Source organism: Salmo salar, chromosome 11, assembly GCF_965601325.2.
Source record: "Salmo salar chromosome 11, fSalSal1, whole genome shotgun sequence".
Classification (NCBI taxonomy): Eukaryota; Metazoa; Chordata; class Actinopteri; order Salmoniformes; family Salmonidae; genus Salmo; species Salmo salar.
This window is the reverse complement of record NC_138301.1, coordinates 117,894,326-117,918,071: the sequence shown is the minus strand read 5'-3', so window position 1 is coordinate 117,918,071 and position 23,746 is coordinate 117,894,326. Positions and strand designations below refer to the sequence as shown.

At 45.7% G+C, this 23,746-nt stretch overlaps 1 protein-coding gene across 1 annotated transcript; it reads left to right on the top strand.

Annotated features, from left to right (window-relative positions):
- The first annotated feature begins 29 nt into the window (after positions 1–29).
- alg5 (ALG5 dolichyl-phosphate beta-glucosyltransferase) lies at positions 30–22,488 on the top strand. Its single transcript, XM_014129767.3, has 10 exons — positions 30–349; positions 622–790; positions 1,307–1,353; positions 4,413–4,481; positions 4,733–4,825; positions 5,164–5,277; positions 8,590–8,649; positions 12,301–12,452; positions 13,046–13,131; positions 21,647–22,488. Exons 1-10 carry the CDS (start codon positions 287–289, stop codon positions 21,760–21,762), a joined length of 969 nt encoding a protein of 322 aa, XP_013985242.2. The 5' UTR covers positions 30–286; the 3' UTR covers positions 21,763–22,488.
- Positions 22,489–23,746: the final 1,258 nt, after the last annotated feature.

Here is a 23,746-nt window from a genome sequence, read left to right as displayed (position 1 = left end):
CTTAGGTCTGTCTGGCATCGATTTGATGATGTGGTTTTCTGCAGGAACTTACTTCCGCGTAGGTGTTTCCCCGTGACTGGAAGTTCAATTCAAAACTGATCCGCCCGATACAATAATGGAAATTTTACGGCTATGATATTCTATCTTTGTCTCTCCTCAGAGTGTTTGTTAGAGATATTCGCCACGGAACAGTACAGTTAAAGTTATTTAGCAGGCTAACTAGCCACTGTTGCTAGCCACTCTCTCCTTACTGCAGGTGTTTGTCTATGCTACAGGGAATGGGAGAATGGATTGTCTATGTGAAATAATTCACTGTCTGGTTGCATTGGCAGTGGCTGCTTTGATCGTGGTAAGTGTTACACTTGCTACAGTATTTGTCTAGGTAATGGTGTATGTCAAAGTCTTGTCGTTCATTTTTGACAGGATACAGAACTGGATTTTGACAGGATACAGAATGTGTCCATCCAATCAATTAATCAGCCATATCTTTGAATACTAAGTAATATGCCTAAATGTCTTTGTTTACATATTGACCAGAATATAGAATCAATGGAACCAAAACAGACAGACAGAACAATCTAGAACCTGAATTCTTAACTCTGTTGTGATTCTATTTTACAGGTGTTGCTGATAGCCCATCTGACTGCCGGGATGGTGGACCTGAAGCGCCATGAGAAGGAGAAGTCGTTCCTGACCGCGACTGGAGAGAAGGAGCCCTTCCCCAGCCTCCATGACCCCAGCTCCCTGGAGCTGTCTGTAATAGTGCCTGCCTACAATGAGGAGCTACGAAGTGAGTCACAGACAGACGGACGGACGGGCGGATTGGCAGACAGATAGACAGAAAGCTCTCTGGTAGTGCCTGCTCACAACGAGGAGCTAGAAGTGTGTGGGCAGACAGAGAGGCACACACACACACACACACACACACACACACACACACACACACACACACATTTCCCCTGAACATGTTTCCTCTTGGGAGTTAAAGGTGGATGAGACTGTAGTATCATATTCAGCGCTAGCCTTGCAATAACAGATTGTAACAACAGATTGCAATAGCTTGCATTTCCTTGCAGCTAGTGACTAGCGTCAATCTTGGCTTCGAGGCTTTTTTGCCCTATTTATACCTGGGATAGACTGCGTTCACACAGGCAGCCCAATACTGATAATTTGCCACTAATAATTAGTATTATGACCATTCAGATCAGCTCTTTCAATTGAGCAAAATATCAGAATTGGGCTGCCTGTGTAAACGCAGCCATACACTACATATGTGTGACCTGATATATGTATTTTGCCATTGCAGTGCCTGTGATGATGGAGGAAGCTATGGGATACCTGGAGAACAGACAGGTGAGTGGCCACTCCCACTGTTAGGAATGAAAGTAAGAAGCAAAATAGGATTATGGAGGGACAGTGTGTGCAGGATTTTGTTCCAGTCCAGCTCTAACACACCTACTTTAGGCTGCATTTACTTTTATTTTATTTTTATTTATTTATTTTATTTTTTTTACTAATTAGTCTTTTGACCAATCAGATCAGCTCAGAAAAAGATCTCTGGTAAAGAAAGATCTGATGTGATTGGTGAAAAGACCAATTAGTGGGAAAAAATCAGAATTTGTCTGCCTGTGTAAACACAGCCTTGTTAGTTGGTAATTTAATCATGAGTAACAGCTCTAAACCGTTCACATTGTGACCACATTTTGACTTCAACAACCAGCGGTGAAAATCGTCATTATACTGTCATTGTTCAAAGAAGCCACCAGATGGCAGTAATGATTTACAATTAATGTGTTGGTGGTTGACCCATCCCCTCTTTTCAGTTTAAAGTTCAACATTTTCCTTTATCAAATTGCAGACTGCAAACACTCTCTGAAATACTTGATGTTAACCGACTAAAATAATCCAGCACCAGATTATATTTAATGTGACTAAAATAATAAATAATGATACGATCAAAACAAAGAATATACTAGAAAAAGAACATCAAAATATTTTCTCGTCCTCTCTCTCTCTCCTCTCTCTCGTCCTCTCTCTCTCTCCTCTCTCTCGTCCTCTCTCTCTCTCCTCTCTCTCGTCCTCTCTCTCGCTCTCTCTCTCTCCTCTCTCTCGCTCTCTCTCTCCTCTCTCTCGCTCTCTCTCTCTCCTGTCTCTCTCTCTCGTCCTGTCTCTCGCTCTCTCTCTCTCTCTCTCTGTCCTGTCTCTCGCTCTCTCTCTCTCCTGTCTCTCGCTCTCTCTCTCTCCTGTCTCTCGCTCTCTCTCTCTCCTGTCTCTCGCTCTCTCTCTCTCCTGTCTCTCGCTCTCTCCTGTCTCTCTCTCTCTCGTCCTGTCTCTCGCTCTCTCTCTCTCCTGTCTCTCGCTCTCTCTCTCTCCTGTCTCTCGCTCTCTCTCTCTCCTGTCTCTCGCTCGCTCTCTCTCCTGTCTCTCGCTCGCTCGCTCTCTCTCCTGTCTCTCGCTCGCTCTCTCTCTCTCCTGTCTCTCGCTCGCTCTCTCTCTCTCCTGTCTCTCGCTCGCTCTCTCTCTCTCCTGTCTCTCGCTCGCTCTCTCTCTCTCCTGTCTCTCGCTCGCTCTCTCTCTCTCCTGTCTCTCGCTCGCTCGCTCTCTCTCCTGTCTCTCGCTCGCTCTCTCTCTCTCCTGTCTCTCTCTCGCTCTCTCTCTCTCTCTCTCCTGTCTCTCGCTCTCTCTCTCTCTCTCCTGTCTCTCGCTCTCTCTCTCTCTCTCCTCCGTCTCTCGCTCTCTCTCTCTCTCTCTCTCCTGTCTCTCGCTCTCTCTCTCTCTCTCTCTCTCCTGTCTCTCGCTCTCTCTCTCTCTCTCTCTCTCCTCTCTCTCGTCCTCTCTCTCTCTCCTCTCTCTCGCTCTCTCTCTCTCCTCTCTCTCGCTCTCTCTCTCTCCTGTCTCTCTCTCTCTCCTGTCTCTCGCTCTCTCTCTCTCTCTCTCTCTCTCTCCTGTCTCTCGCTCTCTCCCCCCCGTCTCTCGCTCTCTCTCTCTCCTCCTGTCTCTCGCTCTCTCTCCTGTCTCTCGCTCTCTCTCTCTCCTCTCTCTCGCTCTCTCTCTCTCCTGTCTCTCTCTCTCGTCCTGTCTCTCGCTCTCCTCTCTCTCGTCCTGTCTCGCTCTCTCTCTCTCTCCTGTCTCTCGCTCTCTCTCCTGTCTCTCGCTCTCTCTCTCTCCTGTCTCTCGCTCTCTCTCTCTCCTGTCTCTCGCTCTCTCTCTCTCCTGTCTCTCGCTCTCTCCTGTCTCTCTCTCTCTCGTCCTGTCTCTCGCTCTCTCTCTCTCCTGTCTCTCGCTCGCTCTCTCTCCTGTCTCTCGCTCGCTCGCTCTCTCTCCTGTCTCTCGCTCGCTCGCTCTCTCTCCTGTCTCTCGCTCGCTCTCTCTCTCTCCTGTCTCTCGCTCGCTCTCTCTCTCTCCTGTCTCTCGCTCGCTCTCTCTCCTGTCTCTCGCTCGCTCTCTCTCCTGTCTCTCGCTCGCTCGCTCTCTCTCCTGTCTCTCGCTCGCTCGCTCTCTCTCCTGTCTCTCGCTCGCTCGCTCTCTCTCCTGTCTCTCGCTCGCTCTCTCTCTCTCCTGTCTCTCTCTCGCTCTCTCTCTCTCTCCTGTCTCTCGCTCTCTCTCTCTCTCTCTCCTGTCTCTCGCTCTCTCTCTCTCTCTCTCTCTCCTGTCTCTCGCTCTCTCTCTCTCTCTCTCTCCTGTCTCTCGCTCTCTCTCTCTCTCTCTCTCTCCTGTCTCTCTCTCTCTCTCCTGTCTCTCGCTCTCTCTCTCTCCTGTCTCTCTCTCTCTCTCCTGTCTCTCGCTCTCTCTCTCTCTCCTGTCTCGCTCTCTCTCTCCTGTCTCGCTCTCTCTCTCCTGTCTCGCTCTCTCTCCTGTCTCGCTCTCTCTCTCTCCTGTCTCGCTCTCTCTCTATCTCTCTCCTGTCTCGCTCTCTCTCTCCTGTCTCGCTCTCTCCTGTCTCTCTCTCTCTCCTGTCTCTCTCTGTCTCTCTCTCTCCTGTCTCTCTCTGTCTCTCTCTCTCCTGTCTCTCGCTCTCGCTCTCTCTCTCTCTCTCCTGTCTCTCGCTCTCTCTCTCTCTCTCTCTCCTGTCTCTCGCTCGCTCCTGTCTCTCGCTCTCTCTCTCTCTCCTGTCTCTCGCTCTCTCTCTCTCTCCTGTCTCTCGCTCTCTCTCTCTCTCCTGTCTCTCGCTCTCTCTCTCTCTCTCCTGTCTCTCGCTCTCTCTCTCCTGTCTCGCTCTCTCTCTCTCTCCTATCTCGCTCTCTCTCTCTCTCCTGTCTCTCTCTCCTGTCTCTCTCTCTCTCTCCTGTCTCGCTCTCTCTCTCCTGTCTCGCTCTCTCCTGTCTCTCTCTCTCTCCTGTCTCTCTCTGTCTCTCTCTCTCCTGTCTCTCTCTCTGCTGTCTCTCGCTCTCTCTGTCTCTCTCTCCCTACAGAAACAGCAGCCGTTGTTTACCTATGAGGTCATTGTGGTGGACGACGGCAGCAGTGACCAAACATCAGAGGTACCCCGTGGTGTTGACTATCTGTTATAAACACTGTTGTTGTTGACAGCAATATGTCTTTCAGAAATATTGTTCCTCCATATAAAATGGTAGAATCAGACACCCTTTTCGAGGGTTAGAAGCATGTATGTATTTGTAAGAGAGTAATAGTTTTTAACGTGTTGGCCCTGTCTTCCCAGCGTGCCTTGCAGGACACCAGGACATGTATAGGTGTAATAGTAAAGTGTACGTATTGGTGTTGTCCTTCCCAGGTTGCCTTGCAGTACACCAGGAAGTATGGCGCAGACAAAGTCAGAGTCCTGACCCTCGTGAAAAACAGAGGGAAAGGAGGGGCCGTCAGGATGGTGAGAGACACACACACACACACACACACACACAGGATGGTGAGACACACACACACACATACACACACAGGATGGTGAGAGCTCTGCTCGTAAATGTAGAGATACACAATATACATATATTTAATTCTATATCTCTGCTCACTGCAACTGCCACATTTAAAATAAGGTTATTATCTTGAATGTAGTAACTCAGTACTGCCTCACTGGACAGAACGCTGCCTATGACAACAGAACGCCATTCACTACAACTGTCACATTCAACTTCAACAAGAATTAGTGTGTGTGTGTGTGTGTGTGTGTGTGTGTGTGTGTGTGTGTGTGTGTGTGTGTGTGTGTAGGGTACTCTGAGTTCCAGAGGGAAGCTCATATTGATGGCGGACGCGGACGGGGCCACTAAGTTTGCAGACGTGGAGAAGGTGGAGGCCGGCCTTCATGACGTTAACATTAAACCAGTGAGTGTTATGATTCTAGCTTCTGTTGTCGAGAATATAAATGTCATTTCCCTGACTAGGTTATATAACTATGTTTCTGTTTTGACCAGAGCCCTGTACTACCAGGTTTGAGGAGTTAGCCAGGTAGCTTTGGTAAACTCTGAGTTCAACTCAGGATAACTGGTACCATGAAAGTGGCTCATCTTTTAGCCAGGGACGTTTCTATGGCAACAAATCCTTCAGAATGAACCTGCTCTGGGGCAGGCTGACTCAGGGCTAACTCCATTTATCCTGAATGATGTGTCTGAGCCATAAATTGAGTACCAATGAAATGAGATTCCCTCCCTCTCACAAAAATTGTCATCATCCCCTTCAAGATGTCTGATTACATGTTTTATTAATCAAATGTTTTTTGTGTGTAAAGAAATTATAATGTTAAAATGCCTATAATGTTCAAATGCTTTTACTTGGCTCATCACACTCTAGCGACTCTGTGTGATGGGTTGGGGGCGCCTGCAGGTGTCCTCCCACACATTGATGGGACTGGTTTCTGGGTTAAGCAGCGTGGTGTTGAGCAGCGTGGTTTGGCAGGTCATGTTTCAGAGGACTTGTGACTTCACCTTCGTCTCCCGAGCCTGTTGGGGAGTTGCAGCGATGAGACAAGATCGAAATTAGGGAGAAAAAGAATAAAAAAATAACTTAGCACATTTTAGTAAGGACAGCGTTTGCTTTCCCAACTACGTTTTACAACGCTATGTGTATTTTTAAATTTGCGAAAGGCAAACTGTCAGACTGGAACCAACCATAGACATATAATCCATAGACGGTAGTTCCAGTGTAGCCATGAGTTTAACAGTCAAAGTGCCAGAGTCTATGGCTCTATGGCCACAACGCGACGAGCTGTTCCACAGATAGGACGTGCTTGTGCATTGATATGCACACCGAAGACTGCATTAACGATAAGTAATAGCTTGCTGAATTTGCAAGATAACTTTTCTTTCAATTTGTGCTACTGACATGTCCGTGGATTGATGTTTCGGCATTGTTTCAATAAAGAGTTTGGCGTTCAACTAGCCATGTGCGACATGCACGCTCAGTTACAAGCCTGCTAGAATTAGTGGCAGACGGAGCGAGCAATATCCACCGTCGTCGTACGGATGAAGCCTGAGCTCGAATGGCTGACTGAAACGGAAGCTGGCTGACTGAAACGGAAGCTGGCTGACTGAAACGGAAGCTGGCTGACTGAAACGGAAGCTGGCTGACTGAAACGGAAGCTGGCTGACTGAAACGGAAGCTGGCTGACTGAAACGGAAGCTGGCTGACTGAAACGGAAGCTGGCTGAAGCTGGCTAACTGAAGCTCAAGCTGGCTAACTGAAGCTGGCTAACTGGCTGAAGCTGGCTAACTGGCTGAAGCTGGCTAACTGGCTGAAGCTGGCTAACTGACGGAAGCTGGCTAGCTTAATAAAAGCCTGAGTAGATCTAGCTTGCTCTGGTCTATTGAAAACCAGCCACGTCACGGACATCGACGTCTTGCTCCCGGACAAGCTAAACACCTTCTTCGCCCACTTTGAGGATAACACAGGGCCACCGACGCGGCCCGCTACCAAAAACTGTGGGCTCTCGTTCTCCGTGGCCGACGTGAGTAAGACATTTAGGCATGTTAACCCTTGCAAGGCTGCCGGTCCAGACTGCATCCCTAGTCGATTCCTGGAGTGGCTGAAGTGTTTACGGACATATTCAATCTCTCCCTATCCCAGTCTACTGTCCGCACTTGCTTCAAGATGTCCACCATTATTTCTGTTCCCAAGAAAGTGAAAGGTAACTGAACTAAATGACTATCGCCCCGTAGCACTCACTGTCACCATGAAGTGCTTTGAGAGACTAGTCAAGGATCATATCACCTCTACCTTACCTGACACCCTAGACCCACTTCAATTTGCATACCGGCCCAATAGATCCACAGACGCACTGCACACTGTCCTATCCCATCTGGACAAGAGGAAGCCCTATGTGAGAATGCTGTTCATTGACTATAACTCAGCCTTCAAGACCATAGTACTATCCAGGCTCATCATTAAGCTTGGGGCCCTGGGTCTGAACCCCACCCTCTGCAACCTGGTCCTGGACTTCCTGACGGGCCGCCCCCAGGTGGTGAACTTAGGAAATAACACCTCTTCTTCGCTGATCCTCAACACAGGGGCCACACACAGGGGTGTGTGCTCAGCCCTTTCCTGTACTCCCTGTTCACCCATGACTGCGTGGCCATGCACCCCTCCAACTCAATCATCAAGTTTGCAGACGACACAACAGTAGAAGGCCTGATTACAGACAATGACGAGACAGACTACAGGGAGGAGGTGAGGCACTGGCGGAGTGGTGCCAAGAAAATAACCTCTCGCTCAACGTCAACAAAATGAAGGAGCTGGTCGTGGACTTCAGGAACTAGCAGAGAGAGCACGCCCCTATCCACATCGACGGAACCGCAGTGGAGAAGGTGAAAAGCTTCACGTTTCTCGGCGTACACATCACTGACAATCTGCGCCTCTTCAACCTCAGGACGCTGGAGAAATTCTGCTTGGCCCCTAAGACCCTCACAAACTTTTACAGATGCACAACTGAGATTATCCTGTCTGGCTGTATCACCGCCTGGTACGACAACTGCACCGCCCGCAACCGTAAGGCTCTCCAGAGGGTGGTGAGGTCAGCCCAACCCATCACCGGGGGCAAACTACCTGCCCTCCAGGACACCTACAGCACCCGATGTCACAGGAAAGCCAAAAAGATCATCAAGGACATCAACCACCCGAGCCACTGCCTGTTGTTCACACCACTATCATCCAGAAGGCGAGGTCAGTACAGGTGCATCAAAGCAGGAACCGAGAGACTGAAAAACAGTTTCTATCTCAAGGTCATCAGACTGTTAAACAGCCATCATTGGGTTAATCAACCCTGCACCTTAGAGGCTGCTGCTCTGTATACATGGACATGGAATCTCTGGTCACATTAATAATGTTTACATACTGCTTTACTCATTTCATATGTATATACTGTATTCTAATTTACTGTATTTTAGTCATTGCTACTCTGACATTGCTCATCCTAATATTTATATATTTCTTAATTACGTTCTTTTACTTTTACTTTTAGATGTGTGTGTATTATTGTGAATGGTTAGATACTACAGCACTGTTGGAGTTAGGAACACAAGCATTTAGCTACACCAGCAATAACATCTGCTAAACATGTGTATGTGACCAATAAAATTTTATTTGATTTCAATGGGACTTTCTGTATTGATCCCAGTTAAATAATGAAATGTTTGTGTGTTACAGGAGAACATGGCTGTATCCTGTGGGTCCAGAGCCCACCTGGAGGAGGAGGCAGTCGCTTCGGTAAGCTCTCTTTCTCCTCTCTCTCTTTCTCCCATACTCTCTCTTTCTCCCATCTCTCTCTCTCCATCTCTCTCTTTCTCCCATCTCTCTCTTTCTCCCATCTCTCTCTTTCTCCTCTCTCTCTTTCTGCCATCTCTCTCTTTCTCCTCTCTCTCTTTCTGCCATCTCTCTCTTTCTCCTCTCTCGCTTTCTGCCATCTCTCTCTTTCTCCCATCTCTCTCTTTCTCCCATCTCTCTCTTTCTCCCATCTCTCTCTTTCTCCCATCTCTCTCTTTCTCCCATCTCTCTCTTTCTCCCATCTCTCGCTTTCTCCCATCTCTCGCTTTCTCCCATCTCTCTCTCTTTCTCCCATCTCTCTCGCTTTCTCCCATCTCTCTCTCTTTCTCCCATCTCTCTCTCTTTCTCCCATCTCTCTCTCTTTCTCCCATCTCTCTCTCTTTCTCCCATCTCTCTCTCTTTCTCCCATCTCTCTCTCTTTCTCCCATCTCTCTCGCTTTCTCCCATCTCTCTCGCTTTCTCCCATCTCTCTCGCTTTCTCCCATCTTTCTCTCGCTTTCTCCCATCTTTCTCTCTCTTTCTCCCATCTTTCTCTCTCTTTCTCCCATCTCTCTCTCTTTCTCCCATCTCTCTCTCTTTCTCCCATCTCTCTCTCTTTCTCCCATCTTTCTCTCTTTCTCCCATCTCTCTCTCTTTCTCCCATCTCTCTCTCTTTCTCCCATCTCTGTCTCTTTCTCCCATCTCTCTCTCTTTCTCCCATCTCTCTCGCTTTCTCCCATCTCTGTCTCTTTCTCCCATCTTTCTCCCATCTCTGTCTCTTTCTCCCATCTTTCTCCCATCTCTGTCTCTCTCTCCCATCTTTCTCTTTCTCCCATCTCTCTCTCTTTCTCCTCACTCTCTCTCTTTCTCCTCACTCTCTCTCTTTCTCCTCACTCTCTCTCTTTCTCCTCACTCTCTCTTTCTCCCCACTCTCTCTTTCTCCCATCTCTCTCTTTCTCCCATCTCTCTCTTTCTCCTCACTCTCTCTCTTTCTCCTCACTCTCTCTCTTTCTCCTCACTCTCTCTCTTTCTCCTCACTCTCTCTCTTTCTCCTCACTCTCTCTCTTTCTCCTCACTCTCTCTCTTTCTCCTCACTCTCTCTCTTTCTCCTCACTCTCTCTCTTTCTCCTCACTCTCTCTCTTTCTCCTCACTCTCTCTCTTTCTCCTCACTCTCTCTCTTTCTCCTCACTCTCTCTCTTTCTCCTCACTCTCTCTCTTTCTCCTCACTCTCTCTCTTTCTCCTCACTCTCTCTCTTTCTCCTCACTCTCTCTCTTTCTCCCCACTCTCTCTCTTTCTCCCCACTCTCTCTTTCTCCTCACTCTCTCTCTTTCTCCCATCTCTCTCTTTCTCCCATCTTTCTCCCATCTCTGTCTCTTTCTCCCATCTTTCTCCCATCTCTCTCTCTTTCTCCCATCTCTCTCTCTTTCTCCTCACTCTCTCTCTTTCTCCTCACTCTCTCTCTTTCTCCCCACTCTCTCTTTCTCCCATCTCTCTCTTTCTCCCATCTCTCTCGCTTTCTCCCATCTCTCTCTTTCTCCCATCTTTCTCCCATCTCTGTCTCTTTCTCCCATCTCTGTCTCTTTCTCCCATCTTTCTCCCATCTCTTTCTCTTTCTCTTTCTCTCTCTCTTTCTCTCTCTCTTTCTCCCATCTCTCTCTCTTTCTCCCATCTCTCTCTCTTTCTCCCATCTCTCTCTCTCTTTCTCCCATCTCTCTCTCTTTCTCCCATCTCTCTCTCTCTTTCTCCCATCTCTCTCTCTCTTTCTCCCATCTCTCTCTCTCTTTCTCCCATCTCTCTCTCTCTTTCTCCCATCTCTCTCTCTTTCTCCCATCTCTCTCTCTTTCTCCCATCTCTCTCTTTCTCCCATCTCTCTCTCTCTCCCATCTCTCTCTCTTTCTCCCATCTCTCTCTCTTTCTCCCATCTCTCTCTCTTTCTCCCATCTCTCTCTCTTTCTCCCATCTCTCTCTCTTTCTCCCATCTTTCTCTTTCTCCCATCTTTCTCTTTCTCCCATCTCTCTCTTTCTCCCATCTCTCTCTTTCTCCCATCTCTCTCTTTCTCCCCGCTCTCTCTTTCTCCCCGCTCTCTCTTTCTCCCCGCTCTCTCTTTCTCCCATCTCTCTCTTTCTCCCATCTCTCTCGCTTTCTCCCATCTCTCTCGCTTTCTCCCATCTCTCTCGCTTTCTCCCATCTCTCTCGCTTTCTCCCATCTCTCTCGCTTTCTCCCATCTCTCTCGCTTTCTCCCATCTCTCTCTCGCTTTCTCCCATCTCTCTCTCGCTTTCTCCCATCTCTTTCTCCCATCTCTCTCTCGCTTTCTCCCATCTCTTTCTCCCATCTCTCTCTCTTTCTCCCATCTCTTTCTCTTTCTCCCATCTCTCTCTCTTTCTCCCATCTCTCTCTCTTTCTCCCATCTCTTTCTCTCTCTCTTTCGCCCATCTCTCTCTCTTTCTCCCATCTCTTTCTCTCTCTCTTTCTCCCATCTCTCTCTCTTTCTCCCATCTCTTTCTCCCATCTCTTTCTCTCTCTCTTTCTCCCATCTCTCTCTCTTTCTCCCATCTCTCTCTCTTTCTCCCATCTCTTTCTCCCATCTCTCTCTCTTTCTCCCATCTCTCTCTCTTTCTCCCATCTTTCTCTTTCTCCCATCTTTCTCTTTCTCCCATCTTTCTCTTTCTCCCATCTCTCTCTTTCTCCCATCTCTCTCTCTTTCTCCCATCTCTCTCTCTTTCTCCCATCTCTCTCTCTTTCTCCCATCTCTCTCTCTTTCTCCCATCTCTCTCTCTCTTTCTCCCATCTCTCTCTCTCTTTCTCCCATCTCTCTCTCTCTTTCTCCCATCTCTCTCTCTCTTTCTCCCATCTCTCTCTCTCTTTCTCCCATCTGTCTCTTTCTCCCATCTTTCTCCTCACTCTCTCTCTTTCTCCCCGCTCTCTCTTTCTCCCATCTCTCTCTCTTTCTCCCATCTCTCTCTCTTTCTCCCATCTCTCTCGCTTTCTCCCATCTCTCTCGCTTTCTCCCATCTCTCTCGCTTTCTCCCATCTCTCTCTTTCTTTCTCCTCTCTTTCTTTCTCCCCTCTCTCTCTTTCTTTCTCCCCTCTCTCTCTCTTTCTCCCCTCTCTCTTTCTCCCCTCTCTTTCTCCCCTTTCTCTTTCTCCCCTCTCTCTTTCTCTTTCTCCCCTCTCTCTTTCTCTTTCTTTCTCTCTCTCTTTCTCCCATCTTTCTCCCTTTCTCCCATCTCTTTCTCCCATCTCTTTCTCCCATCTCTTTCTCCCATCTCTCTCTCTTTCTCCCATCTCTTTCTCCCATCTCTCTCTTTCTCCCATCTCGGTCTTTCTCTTTCTCTCGGTCTCTCTCTCTTTCTCCCCTCTCTCTCTCTTTCTCCCCTCTCTCTCTCTTTCTCCCCTCTCTCTCTCTCTCATCTCTCTTCTCTCTTTTTGCCATCTCTCTTTTTGCCATCTCTCTTCTCTCTTTTTGCCATCTCTCCTCACTCACTCACACTCTCTCTCTCTCTCTCCCTCACCTAGTAACCCTGTGATGAAATGCATAGATGCCCCCCCCCCCCAAAAAAGACACCTTGGTCTTGTAGATGGATTAGTTTTTTTTGTGTTTCCATGGTAGCGGTCTATGTTCCGTACGTTCCTGATGTATGGGTTCCACTTCCTGGTTTGGTTTTTCTGTGTGCGAGGCATCAAGGACACGCAGTGTGGCTTCAAGCTCTTCACCCGCGAGGCCGCCCTCAAGACCTTCTCCTCCCTACACGTGGAGCGATGGTAAGGTACCCCCACCCCCAAACGCTAACTTAACCGCTCACCCAATACCAAAATGTATTGGTGTTTACCTCCTATTGTATTCTACTTAGTTAAATAATTATCCTCCCTGCACGTGGAGCGATAGTAAGGTCTCTCTCTTTCTTATTCCAATGTTTACCTGCTATAAGAAATTCTATAATAACAGGGTAGTTCTATTCTAACCCCTTCAAAAACTTATCTGAAGGAGCAAATTTTACCTCTCCTTATATTTTTATGTTGTGAATGATGGTTATTACATAGTAATTAGATGGTTTAATTTAAACAAGAAAACGTATGGGGAAAGTGCAAGACCTTCTCTCTGGCGCAGTGGTACGGTCTCTCATTTTACGCACAATAACTACAACTTGAAATTGAATGGAGCAATGGTACGGTCTCTCCCTCTCTCTCTCTGGACGGGACCATTAACACACAATTTTTCACAATCTGTACTTCAAATAACTACAATTTGAATAAACGGTGCACTGGTATAGTCTCTAAACAACTTGATCGTGACGGAAAAGAAAAGTTTACTAGTCAAGGACCAGTACTGAATATGGTGTGATACTGTTCCACAGGGCCTTTGACGTGGAGCTGCTGTACATCGCTCAGTGCTTTAAGATCCCCATAGCCGAGGTGGCCGTCAACTGGACTGAGATTGAAGGTAAGTCTGTCAACTGTACTGAGACAGGTGAGTCTCTCATACTTAAACATACACACTAGCGTTGAATATTTCCCCGGTATTTAAAAAAAATTCCATCCCGAGAAGAAATAACTTTTCTCCCAGTTAATCCTGTATTTCCCGCCAAAACTGGCACTGTCATTCTAAAGCATAAAGCAGATTAATATGTCTGGATTTGATTAGAGCTTTGATCAGCATGAACATTCTAACCTGATGCTACCTGACTCTGATGATCCCTACGGTAAAGATATTGAATGATCCCTACATTAAAGAGATTTAATGACCCCTACGTTAAAGATATTCATGACCCCTACGTTAAAGAGATTTAATGATCACAAGCCCATAAAAGCCCAAATGATTGTGCTGTTATCCAATGGACCTACATATAGCCTCTTGGGTAAATAAAGGAAACTAGCTCCAGTAGGCTAACGTATTGTGTTATTGTACTGTATTGAATTATACTGTATTATATAGACAGGAATTACGCTCCTCATTCAAACCAGGAAGCTGGGAGAGAACATGTGATTCTGGTGCAGGACATGTAGCGAATTTGTATATAATAGGGTCTATTTAAATAAATATATTTAATTGGTAGGCTGACGCATATTTACCTTTCATAATATTTCCCATAATGCTATTAGCCTACCTCCTCTCTCTCTCTCTCGTTGCTTCATTCCCTCCTCGCTTTCAACTGTTACATGAAATAAGTTTCGTTGTCCTCATCTTCATCATTCTAATGACATCCTTGAAATAATATTGGACTCGAATAAGATGCAGACGGCGATCACTTCTCTTCACGAAAGATTGAATGGTTAGGAGTTTTAACAAATAACTGTTATATAGGCTAATGCCATCACACGTTCGCTCTTCTTTCAAACTGCCTGGCCTGTGGCCGTGAGTTATATTGGCTGCTGTATATAACATTCAGCAAACAAGAGCTTGCGTCCCTCTTCCTATAGTCTATTAGTATAAAAAATATCCAACAAGCTGTTCTAGTTTAGGAGCGTGAAGGAGAATGGCCAGCAAGCTGTTCTAGTTTAGGAGCGTGAAGGAGAATTGGCCAGCAAGATGTTCTAGTTTAGGAGCGTGAAGGGGAATGGCCAGCAAGCTGTTCTAGTTTAGGAGCGTGAAGGAGAATGGCCAGCAAGCTGTTCTAGTTTAGGAGCGTGAAGGAGAAATGGCCAACAAGCTGTTCTAGTTTAGGAGCGTGAAGGAGAATGGCCAGCAAGATGTTCTAGTTTAGGAGCGTGAAGGAGAAATGGCCAACAAGCTGTTCTAGTTTAGGAGCGTGAAGGAGAATGGCCAGCAAGCTGTTCTAGTTTAGGAGCGTGAAGGAGAATGGCCAGCAAGCTGTTCTAGTTTAGGAGCGTGAAGGAGAATGGCCAGCAAGCTGTTCTAGTTTAGGAGCGTGAAGGAGAATGGCCAACAAGCTGTTCTAGTTTAGGAGCGTGAAGGAGAATGGCCAGAAAGCTGTTCTAGTTTAGGAGCGTGAAGGAGAATGGCCAGCAAGCTGTTCTAGTTTAGGAGCGTGAAGGAGAATGGCCAGCAAGCTGTTCTAGTTTAGGAGCGTGAAGGAGAATGGCCAGCAAGCTGTTCTAGTTTAGGAGCGTGAAGGAGAATGGCCAGCAAGCTGTTCTAGTTTAGGAGCGTGAAGGAGAATGGCCAGCAAGCTGTTCTAGTTTAGGAGCGTGAAGGAGAATGGCCAGCAAGCTGTTCTAGTTTAGGAGCGTGAAGGAGAATGGCCAGCAAGCTGTTCTAGTTTAGGAGCGTGAAGGAGAATGGCCAGCAAGCTGTTCTAGTTTAGGAGCGTGAAGGAGAATGGCCAGCAAGATGTTCTAGTTTAGGAGCGTGAAGGAGAATGGCCAACAAGCTGTTCTAGTTTAGGAGCGTGAAGGAGAATGGCCAGCAAGCTGTTCTAGTTTAGGAGCGTGAAGGAGAAATGGCCAACAAGCTGTTCTAGTTTAGGAGCGTGAAGGAGAATGGCCAGCAAGATGTTCTAGTTTAGGAGCGTGAAGGAGAAATATCCAGCAAGATGTTCTAGTTTAGGAGCGTGAAGGAGAATGGCCAGCAAGATGTTCTAGTTTAGGAGCGTGAAGGAGAAATGGCCAGCAAGCTGTTCTAGTTTAGGAGCGTGAAGGAGAATGGCCAGCAAGCTGTTCTAGTTTAGGAGCGTGAAGGAGAATGGCCAGCAAGCTGTTCTAGTTTAGGAGCGTGAAGGAGAATGGCCAACAAGCTGTTCTAGTTTAGGAGCGTGAAGGAGAATGGCCAGCAAGCTGTTCTAGTTTAGGAGCGTGAAGGAGAATGGCCAGCAAGCTGTTCTAGTTTAGGAGCGTGAAGGAGAATGGCCAGCAAGCTGTTCTAGTTTAGGAGCGTGAAGGAGAATGGCCAGCAAGCTGTTCTAGTTTAGGAGCGTGAAGGAGAATGGCCAGCAAGCTGTTCTAGTTTAGGAGCGTGAAGGAGAATGGCCAGCAAGCTGTTCTAGTTTAGGAGCGTGAAGGAGAATGGCCAACAAGCTGTTCTAGTTTAGGAGCGTGAAGGAGAATGGCCAACAAGCTGTTCTAGTTTAGGAGCGTGAAGGAGAAATGGCCAGCAAGATGTTCTAGTTTAGGAGCGTGAAGGAGAATGGCCAGCAAGCTGTTCTAGTTTAGGAGCGTGAAGGAGCATGGCCAGCAAGCTGTTCTAGTTTAGGAGCGTGAAGGAGAATGGCCAGCAAGCTGTTCTAGTTTAGGAGCGTGAAGGAGAATGGCCAGCAAGCTGTTCTAGTTTAGGAGCGTGAAGGAGAATGGCCAGCAAGCTGTTCTAGTTTAGGAGCGTGAAGGAGAATGGCCAACGGAGTGCAGGGGCGTATTGCGCAAGAGACAGAGGCTATAAGTTCGAAGCTTAGCTTATGTATAACCCATCATTCACAAGAAAAAACGCTGTCTATCCTCACGCTGTCTATCCTCACGCTGTCTATAGCAGAGATTAGGCCATGACCCATAGAGAAGCCAGATTTAGACATTGCATATCATTTAACAGTTCCATTTCACAGCATGCTGTTCATATATATATCATTTATTATAATTGACCGGTTTCTCGCAGTATCCTGGGAAAAGGGAGCGGGTTTGGGTGGGAAATCTTGGTAACCCGGTTACCACTATTCAACCCTAATATATATATATATATATATATATATATATATGTATGTATGTATGTATGTATGTATGTGTGTGTGTGTGTGTGTGTGTGTGTGTGTGTGTGTGTATATATATATATATATGTATATATATATATATGTATATATATATATATGTATATATATATGTATATGTGCATATGTACAGTGCCTTGCGAAAGTATTCGGCCCCCTTGAACTTTTCGACCTTTTGCCACATTTCAGGCTTCAAACATAAAGATATAAAACTGTAATTTTTTGTGAAGAATCAACAACAAGTGGGACACAATCATGAAGTGGAATGAAATTTATTGGATATTTCAAACTTTTTTAACAAATAAAAAACTGAAAAATTGGCCGTGCAAAATTATTCAGCCCCTTTACTTTCAGTGCAGCAAACTCTCTCCAGAAGTTCAGTGAGGATCTCTGAATGATCCAATGTTGACCTAAATGACTAATGATGATAAATAGAATCCACCTGTGTGTAATCAAGTCTCCGTATAAATGCACCTGCTCTGTGATAGTCTCAGAGGTCCGTTTAAAGCGCAGAGAGCATCATGAAGAACAAGGAACACACCAGGCAGGTCCGAGATACTGTTGTGGAGAAGTTTAAAGCCAGATTTGGATACAAAAAGATTTCCCAAGCTTTAAACATCCCAAGGAGCACTGTGCAAGCGATAATATTAAAATGGAAGGAGTTGTGGGTTCGATTCCCACGGGGGGCCAGTATGGAGAAAAAAAAATGTATGAAATGAAATGTATGAACTGTATTCACTACTGTAAGTCGCTCTGGATAACAGCGTCTGCTAAATGACTAAAATGTAAAAAAATGTAAAAAATGAGTATCAGACCACTGCAAATCTACGAAGACCCGGCCGTCCCTCTAAACTTTCAGCTCATACAAGGAGAAGACTGATCAGAGATGCAGCCAAGAGGCCCATGATCACTCTGGATGATCTGCAGAGATCTACAGCTGAGGTGGGAGACTCTGTCCATAGGACAACAATCAGTCGTATACTGCACAAATCTGGCCTTTATGGAAGAGTGACAAGAAGAAAGCCATTTCTTAAAGATATCCATAAAAAGTGTCGTTTAAAGTTTGCCACTAGCCACCTGGGAGACACACCAAACATGTGGAAGAAGGTGCTCTGGTCAGATGAAACCAAAATCGAACTTTTTGGCAACAATGCAAAACGTTATGTTTGGCGTAAAAGCAACACAGCTCATCACCCTGAATACACCATCCCCAGTGTCAAACATGGTGGTGGCAGCATCATGGTTTGGGCCTGCTTTTCTTCAGCAGGGGCAGGGAAGATGGTTAAAATTGATGGGAAGATGGATGGAGCCAAATACAGGACCATTCTGGAAGAAAACCTGATGGAGTCTGCAAAAGACCTGAGACTGGGACGGAGATTTGTCTTCCAACAAGACAATGATCCAAAACATAAAGCAAAATCTACAATGGAATGGTTAACAAATAAACATATCCAGGTGTTAGAATGGCCAAGTCAAAGTCCAGACCTGAATCCAATCGAGAATCTGTGGAAAGAACTGAAAACTGCTGTTCACAAACGCTCTCCATCCAACCTCACTGAGCTCGAGCTGTTTTGCAAGGAGGAATGGGCAAAAATTTCAGTCTCTCGATCTGCAAAACTGATAGAGACATACCCCAAGCGACTTACAGCTGTAATCGCAGCAAAAGGTGGCGCTACAGAGTATTAACTTAAGGGGGCTGAATAATTTTGCACGCCCAATTTTTCAGTTTTTTATTTCTTAAAAAAGTTTGAAATATCCAATAAATGTCGTTCCACTTCATGATTGTATCCCACTTGTTGTTGATTCTTCACAAAAAAATAGTTTTATATCTTTATGTTTGAAGCCTGAAATGTGGCAAAAGGTCAAAGTTCAAGGGGGCTGAATACTTTCGCAAGGCACTGTATGAGAGGTGAGTTTTAAGGTGGATAATCAATAGTGTCATATTCAGTCTTACGAACTGTAGCTTCAGGTTTTAGCCTATCGAACTTGTTTGGGTTGTTTTACTTATGTAGGCCTGAAACCTGACTTTCTTACAGCGCTGTGCTGGTATTTTACATTAGATATGTGTTTTAAAGTTCAGCGAGTGTGGTCCAGCAGTAACACCCAGACCACACAGGTCCCCACGGTGACCGAACCCCAGCCTCGGCTCTTTCCCCCTCACTGCTAACCAGTCTCCCGACTCTTAACTGTCCTGTCATTTAAAATGATAGAATAGCTAAGTAGATTGGCGCTCCTGCATGTGTTTTAGTGTCTCAGATGTTTCTATTCGTGGGCTACTGGTTAATTGATATGGTAGTGGTTTCAACCTAGTGACCTTATCGTAACCGGTTAAAAAGCTGGTGGCAGTTTTGGAGCTGGCTAAAGATGAGTAGAGACCTGCTGTAATGTGTTTATAAGGTTATAACCCATCTTAACCGCTAGGCTGCCTGCTGGCTTGAGGTGTTATAAGCTGGTTATAATGAAGCTATAAGTCCAGAGGGGGTGGGGTATAATGAAGCTATAAGTCCAGAGGGGGTGGGGTATAATGAAGCTATAAGGCCAGAGGGGGTGGGGTATAATGAAGCTATAAGGCCAGAGGGGGTGGGGTATAATGAAGCTATAAGGCCAGAGGGGGTGGGGTATAATGAAGCTATAAGGCCAGAGGGGGTGGGGTATAATGAAGCTATAAGGCCAGAGGGGGTGGGGTATAATGAAGCTATAAGGCTAGAGGGGGTGGGGTATAATGAAGCTATAAGTCCAGAGGGGGTGGGGTATAATGAAGCTATAAGGCCAGAGGGGGTGGGGTATAATGAAGCTTCAAGACCAGAGGGGGTGGGGTATAATGAAGCTACAAGACCAGAGGGGGTGGGGTATAATGAAGCTACAAGACCAGAGGGGGTGGGGTATAATGAAGCTACAAGACCAGAGGGGGTGGGGTATAATGAAGCTATAAGGCTAGAGGGGGTGGGGTATAATGAAGCTATGTGGCCAGAGGGGGTGGGGTATAATGAAGCTATGTGGCCAGAGGGGGTGGGGTATAATGAAGCTATAAGACCAGAGGGGGTGGGGTATAATGAAGCTATAAGGCCAGAGGGGGTGGGGTATAATGAAGCTATAAGTCCAGAGGGGGTGGGGTCTAATGAAGCTATGTGGCCAGAGGGGGTGGGGTATAATGAAGCTATAAGGCCAGAGGGGGTGGGGTATAATGAAGCTATAAGGCCAGAGGGGGTGGGGTATAATGAAGCTATAAGGCCAGAGGGGGTGGGGTATAATGAAGCTATAAGGCCAGAGGGGGTGGGGTATAATGAAGCTATAAGGCTAGAGGTTGTGGGGTATAATGAAGCTATAAGGCCAGAGGGGGTGGGGTATAATGAAGCTATAAGGCCAGAGGGGGTGGGGTATAATGAAGCTATAAGGCCAGAGGGGGTGGGGTATAATGAAGCTATAAGGCCAGAGGGGGTGGGGTATAATGAAGCTATAAGGCCAGAGGGGGTGGGGTATAATGAAGCTATAAGGTCAGAGGGGGTGGGGTATAATGAAGCTATAATGCTAGAGGGGGTGGGGTATAATGAAGCTATAAGGCCAGAGGGGGTGGGGTATAATGAAGCTATAAGGCTAGAGGGGGTGGGGTATAATGAAGCTATAAGGCCAGAGGGGGTGGGGTATAATGAAGCTATAAGGCTAGAGGGGGTGGGGTATAATGAAGCTATAAGTCCAGAGGGGGTGGAATATAATGAAGCTATAAGACCAGAGGGGGTGGGGTATATGAACAATATACCAAAGCTAAAGGCTGTTCTTCTTAACCTCTCTGGGCTAGGCGGGACGAATTCGTCCCACCTACGCAACAGCCAGTCTAATCCAGTGGCGCGATTTTCAAATACCTTAGAAATGCTATTACTTCAATTTCTCAAACATATGACTATTTTACAGCATTTTAAAGACAAGACTCTCGTTAATCTAACCACACTGTCCGATTTCAAAAAGGCTTTACAACGAAAGCAAAACATTAGATTATGTCAGCAGAGTACCCAGCCAGAAATAATCAGACACCCATTTTTCAAGCTAGCATATAATGTCACATAAACCCAAACCACAGCTAAATGCAGCACTAACCTTTGATGATCTTCATCAGATGACAACCCTAGGACATTGTTATACAATACATGCATGTTTTGTTCAATCAAGTTCATATTTATATCAAAAACCAGCTTTTTACATTGGCATGTGAAGTTCAGAACTAGCATACCCCCCGCAAACTTCCGGGGAATTTACTAACAATTTACTAAATTACTCACGATAAACGTTCACAAAAAGCATAACAATTATTTTAAGAATTATAGATACAGAACTCCTCTATGCACTTGATATGTCCGATTTTAAAATAGCTTTTTGGTGAAAGCACATTTTGCAATATTCTAAGTACATAGCCCAGCCATCACGGGCTAGCTATTTAGACACCCGGCAAGTTTAGCCTTCACCAAAATCAGATTTACTATTACAAAAGTTTGATTACCTTTTGTTGTCTTCGTCAGAATGCACTCCCAGGACTGCTACTTCAATAACAAATGTTGGTTTGGTCCAAAATAATCCATCGTTATATCCGAATAGCGGCGTTTTGTTTGTGCGTTCCAGACACTATCCGAATGGTAAATAAGGGTCGTGCGCATGGCGCAATTCCTGACAAAAAAAATCTAAATATTTCATTACCGTACTTCGAAGCATGTCAACCGCTGTTTAAAATCCATTTTTATGCCATTTTTCTTGTAAAAAAGCGATAATATTCCGACCGGGAATATCCTTTTAGGTAAACAGACAAAGGAAAAGAAAGCTTTCGGTCGACGCGGGCACGAGCCTGAGTCTCACAGTACTGTAACCAGCCACTACCCAAACTCGCTACTTTGTTTCAGCCAGAGCCTGCAAAGCCACGATTCAGCTTTTTGCCGCCTTCTGAGAGACCATGTGAGACGTAGGAAGTGTCACGTTATAGCAGAGATCCTTTGTAATTGATAGAGATGGCAAAGAAGTTCAAGAAATGGTCAGACAGGGTACTTCCTGTACAGAATCTTCTCAGGTTTTGACCTGCCATTTGAGTTCTGTTATACTCACAGACACCATTCAAACAGTTTTAGAAACTTTGGAGTGTTTTCTATCCGAAGCCAATAATTATATGCATATTCTAGTTACTGGGCAGGAGTAGTAACCAGATTAAATCGGGTACGTTTTTTTATCCAGCCGTGTCAATACTGCCCCCTAGCCCTAACAGGTTTTAAGCATGATGCAAAGTGTACAGCCTGGATACAGCCCTTAATGTGTTCTGTGTTGTTATAGGGTCTAAACTGGTGCCGGTGTGGAGCTGGCTACAGATGGGTAGAGACCTGGTGTTCATCCGCCTGCGTTACATCACTGGTGCTTGGAAACTGGAAAGCCCTCGCAAGACCGACTAGAGCCAATCACATCAGCCCTCACACAATGAGACAGCCCTCCGATTGGCCAGATGAACTTCCTTGTTGGACGGGATTACCGTGAACTCAGTTGTGGGCTGTGGCTCAATAGTCTGATGTGGCTTTGCTCTCTTTGTGTCCTCTCCTTCAGCTGCACTGATCTGAAATAGCAGGACAGAGAGAGGATGCCTACTGGGAGTTTAGTTTCACCTGTTCAGTTCTTTAATGTCCTCTGCAGATCGAGGAGATGAGGAGAGGAAGCTATTTTTAGACTATTGAGATGCATCCATGGAATCAATGGGAGGGTTATGTTCTCTTTCGAACATTACCATTGGCTGAGAAATCTTTAAATGATTGATTGACAGGTCCCGGTCTGTCCCGCCTATTGCCAGGTTCAGAATCTTTGTTTCTTTCCTTCACCTGAAAATGGTTTGTGGTGTCCATGGTAACATGCCATTGCCACGGTTTCAGACACACACATGATCAATCCGTGTTCCATGTCACTCATTTATTTGTATTTTTTTCTGTAAAACTGTTTGGGCGGGTAAAGAGGGAGGTTGACTATCGCTGAGGGATCAAATGTATCATGTTTTGGTTTTTATCGTGAGTTTGATCAGGTGAAATGGAAGGTGTCATTTTCAATGTGTTAGAGAGGGTTAAGTGGTTGTATAGGTATGTAAATGTAGAAGGATGGACTGAACCAAATTAAATGAAAATCAGCTCTGATGATTACATGTTTTTTATTCATGTTAATTATTATCACATGTAACTGGTAATGTGGCTTAGAAGAAATTAAATGCAAAATGCAATTCTTATAAATATCGTAGTGACCTTAACCAAACACCTTGTCAAGGGGTTAGGATCTCTTGGCATTATGGGTAAGGTGTTGGGTTGACAGTTGCTGGGCCCATTTTTGTGTCTCGTCCAGGGCTGCCCTTCGAATTCTCTACAATATGTTATAACAATGATCTCCACTATATTGAGTGGAGAATACTGAGAGGTACCAACCCTGTAATGGTGTAGGGTTAAGTTTCCTCTAGACACTGATCTTGGGTCAGTTTAGCATTTCCCTGTCTGAACGGTTGAGGTTAGGATTGGGGGAGAGGATACTGATCCTAGACCTGCACCTAGATAAGAACTTCACCCCAGAGTGCTTTAGAAAACTCTAGTTCCCATAGCAACCCATATTAACTCTGGTTCCCATAGCAACCCATATTCACTCTGCTTCCCATATTAACTCTGGTTCCCATAGCAACCCATATTAACTCTGGTTCCCATAACAACCCATATTAACTCTGCTTCCCATAGCAACCCATATTAACTCTGGTTCCCATATTAACTCTAGTTCCCATAGCAACCCATATTAACTCTGCTTCCCATAGCAACCCATATTAACTCTGGTTCCCATAGCAACCCATATTCACTCTGCTTCCCACACCAACCCATATTAACTCTGGTTCCCATAGCAACCCATATTAACTCTGGTTCCCATAGCAACCCATATTAACTCTGGTTCTCATACCAACCCATATTAACTCTGCTTCCCATACCAACCCATATTACCGTTTTATTTTTTTTATTTTTTACAATTGCTTACACACTAGAAGTGGTACTTGAGGAACACTCAGTGAAACCATTAACCCATGTACTTAATCTGCAGACCAAGTCTGCAAAACTGCAAGCACATTATCTGCGTTACACTCAGTTTGCAATTGTAAAACACACTTTTTGCAAAATACTAAACACAGTCCTCTACAATAGACACATCACCCCAAAATAGGTCTTGTGTTTTGTTTGGAACAAACCATGCCATTCAAAATGCCGGACTCATTTACTGATTACCTACACCCAGTGCTCATGTGTGAAAACACTTATATAGCTAATTTCTTCACTGAGAAATCTGAGCTTGAGCACTATAAATAGGCTTCAGGTTGGTTCTCTTGGTTTGGACAACAATGGAGGCCAATTGTGGAGTTAGAGGAAGAAG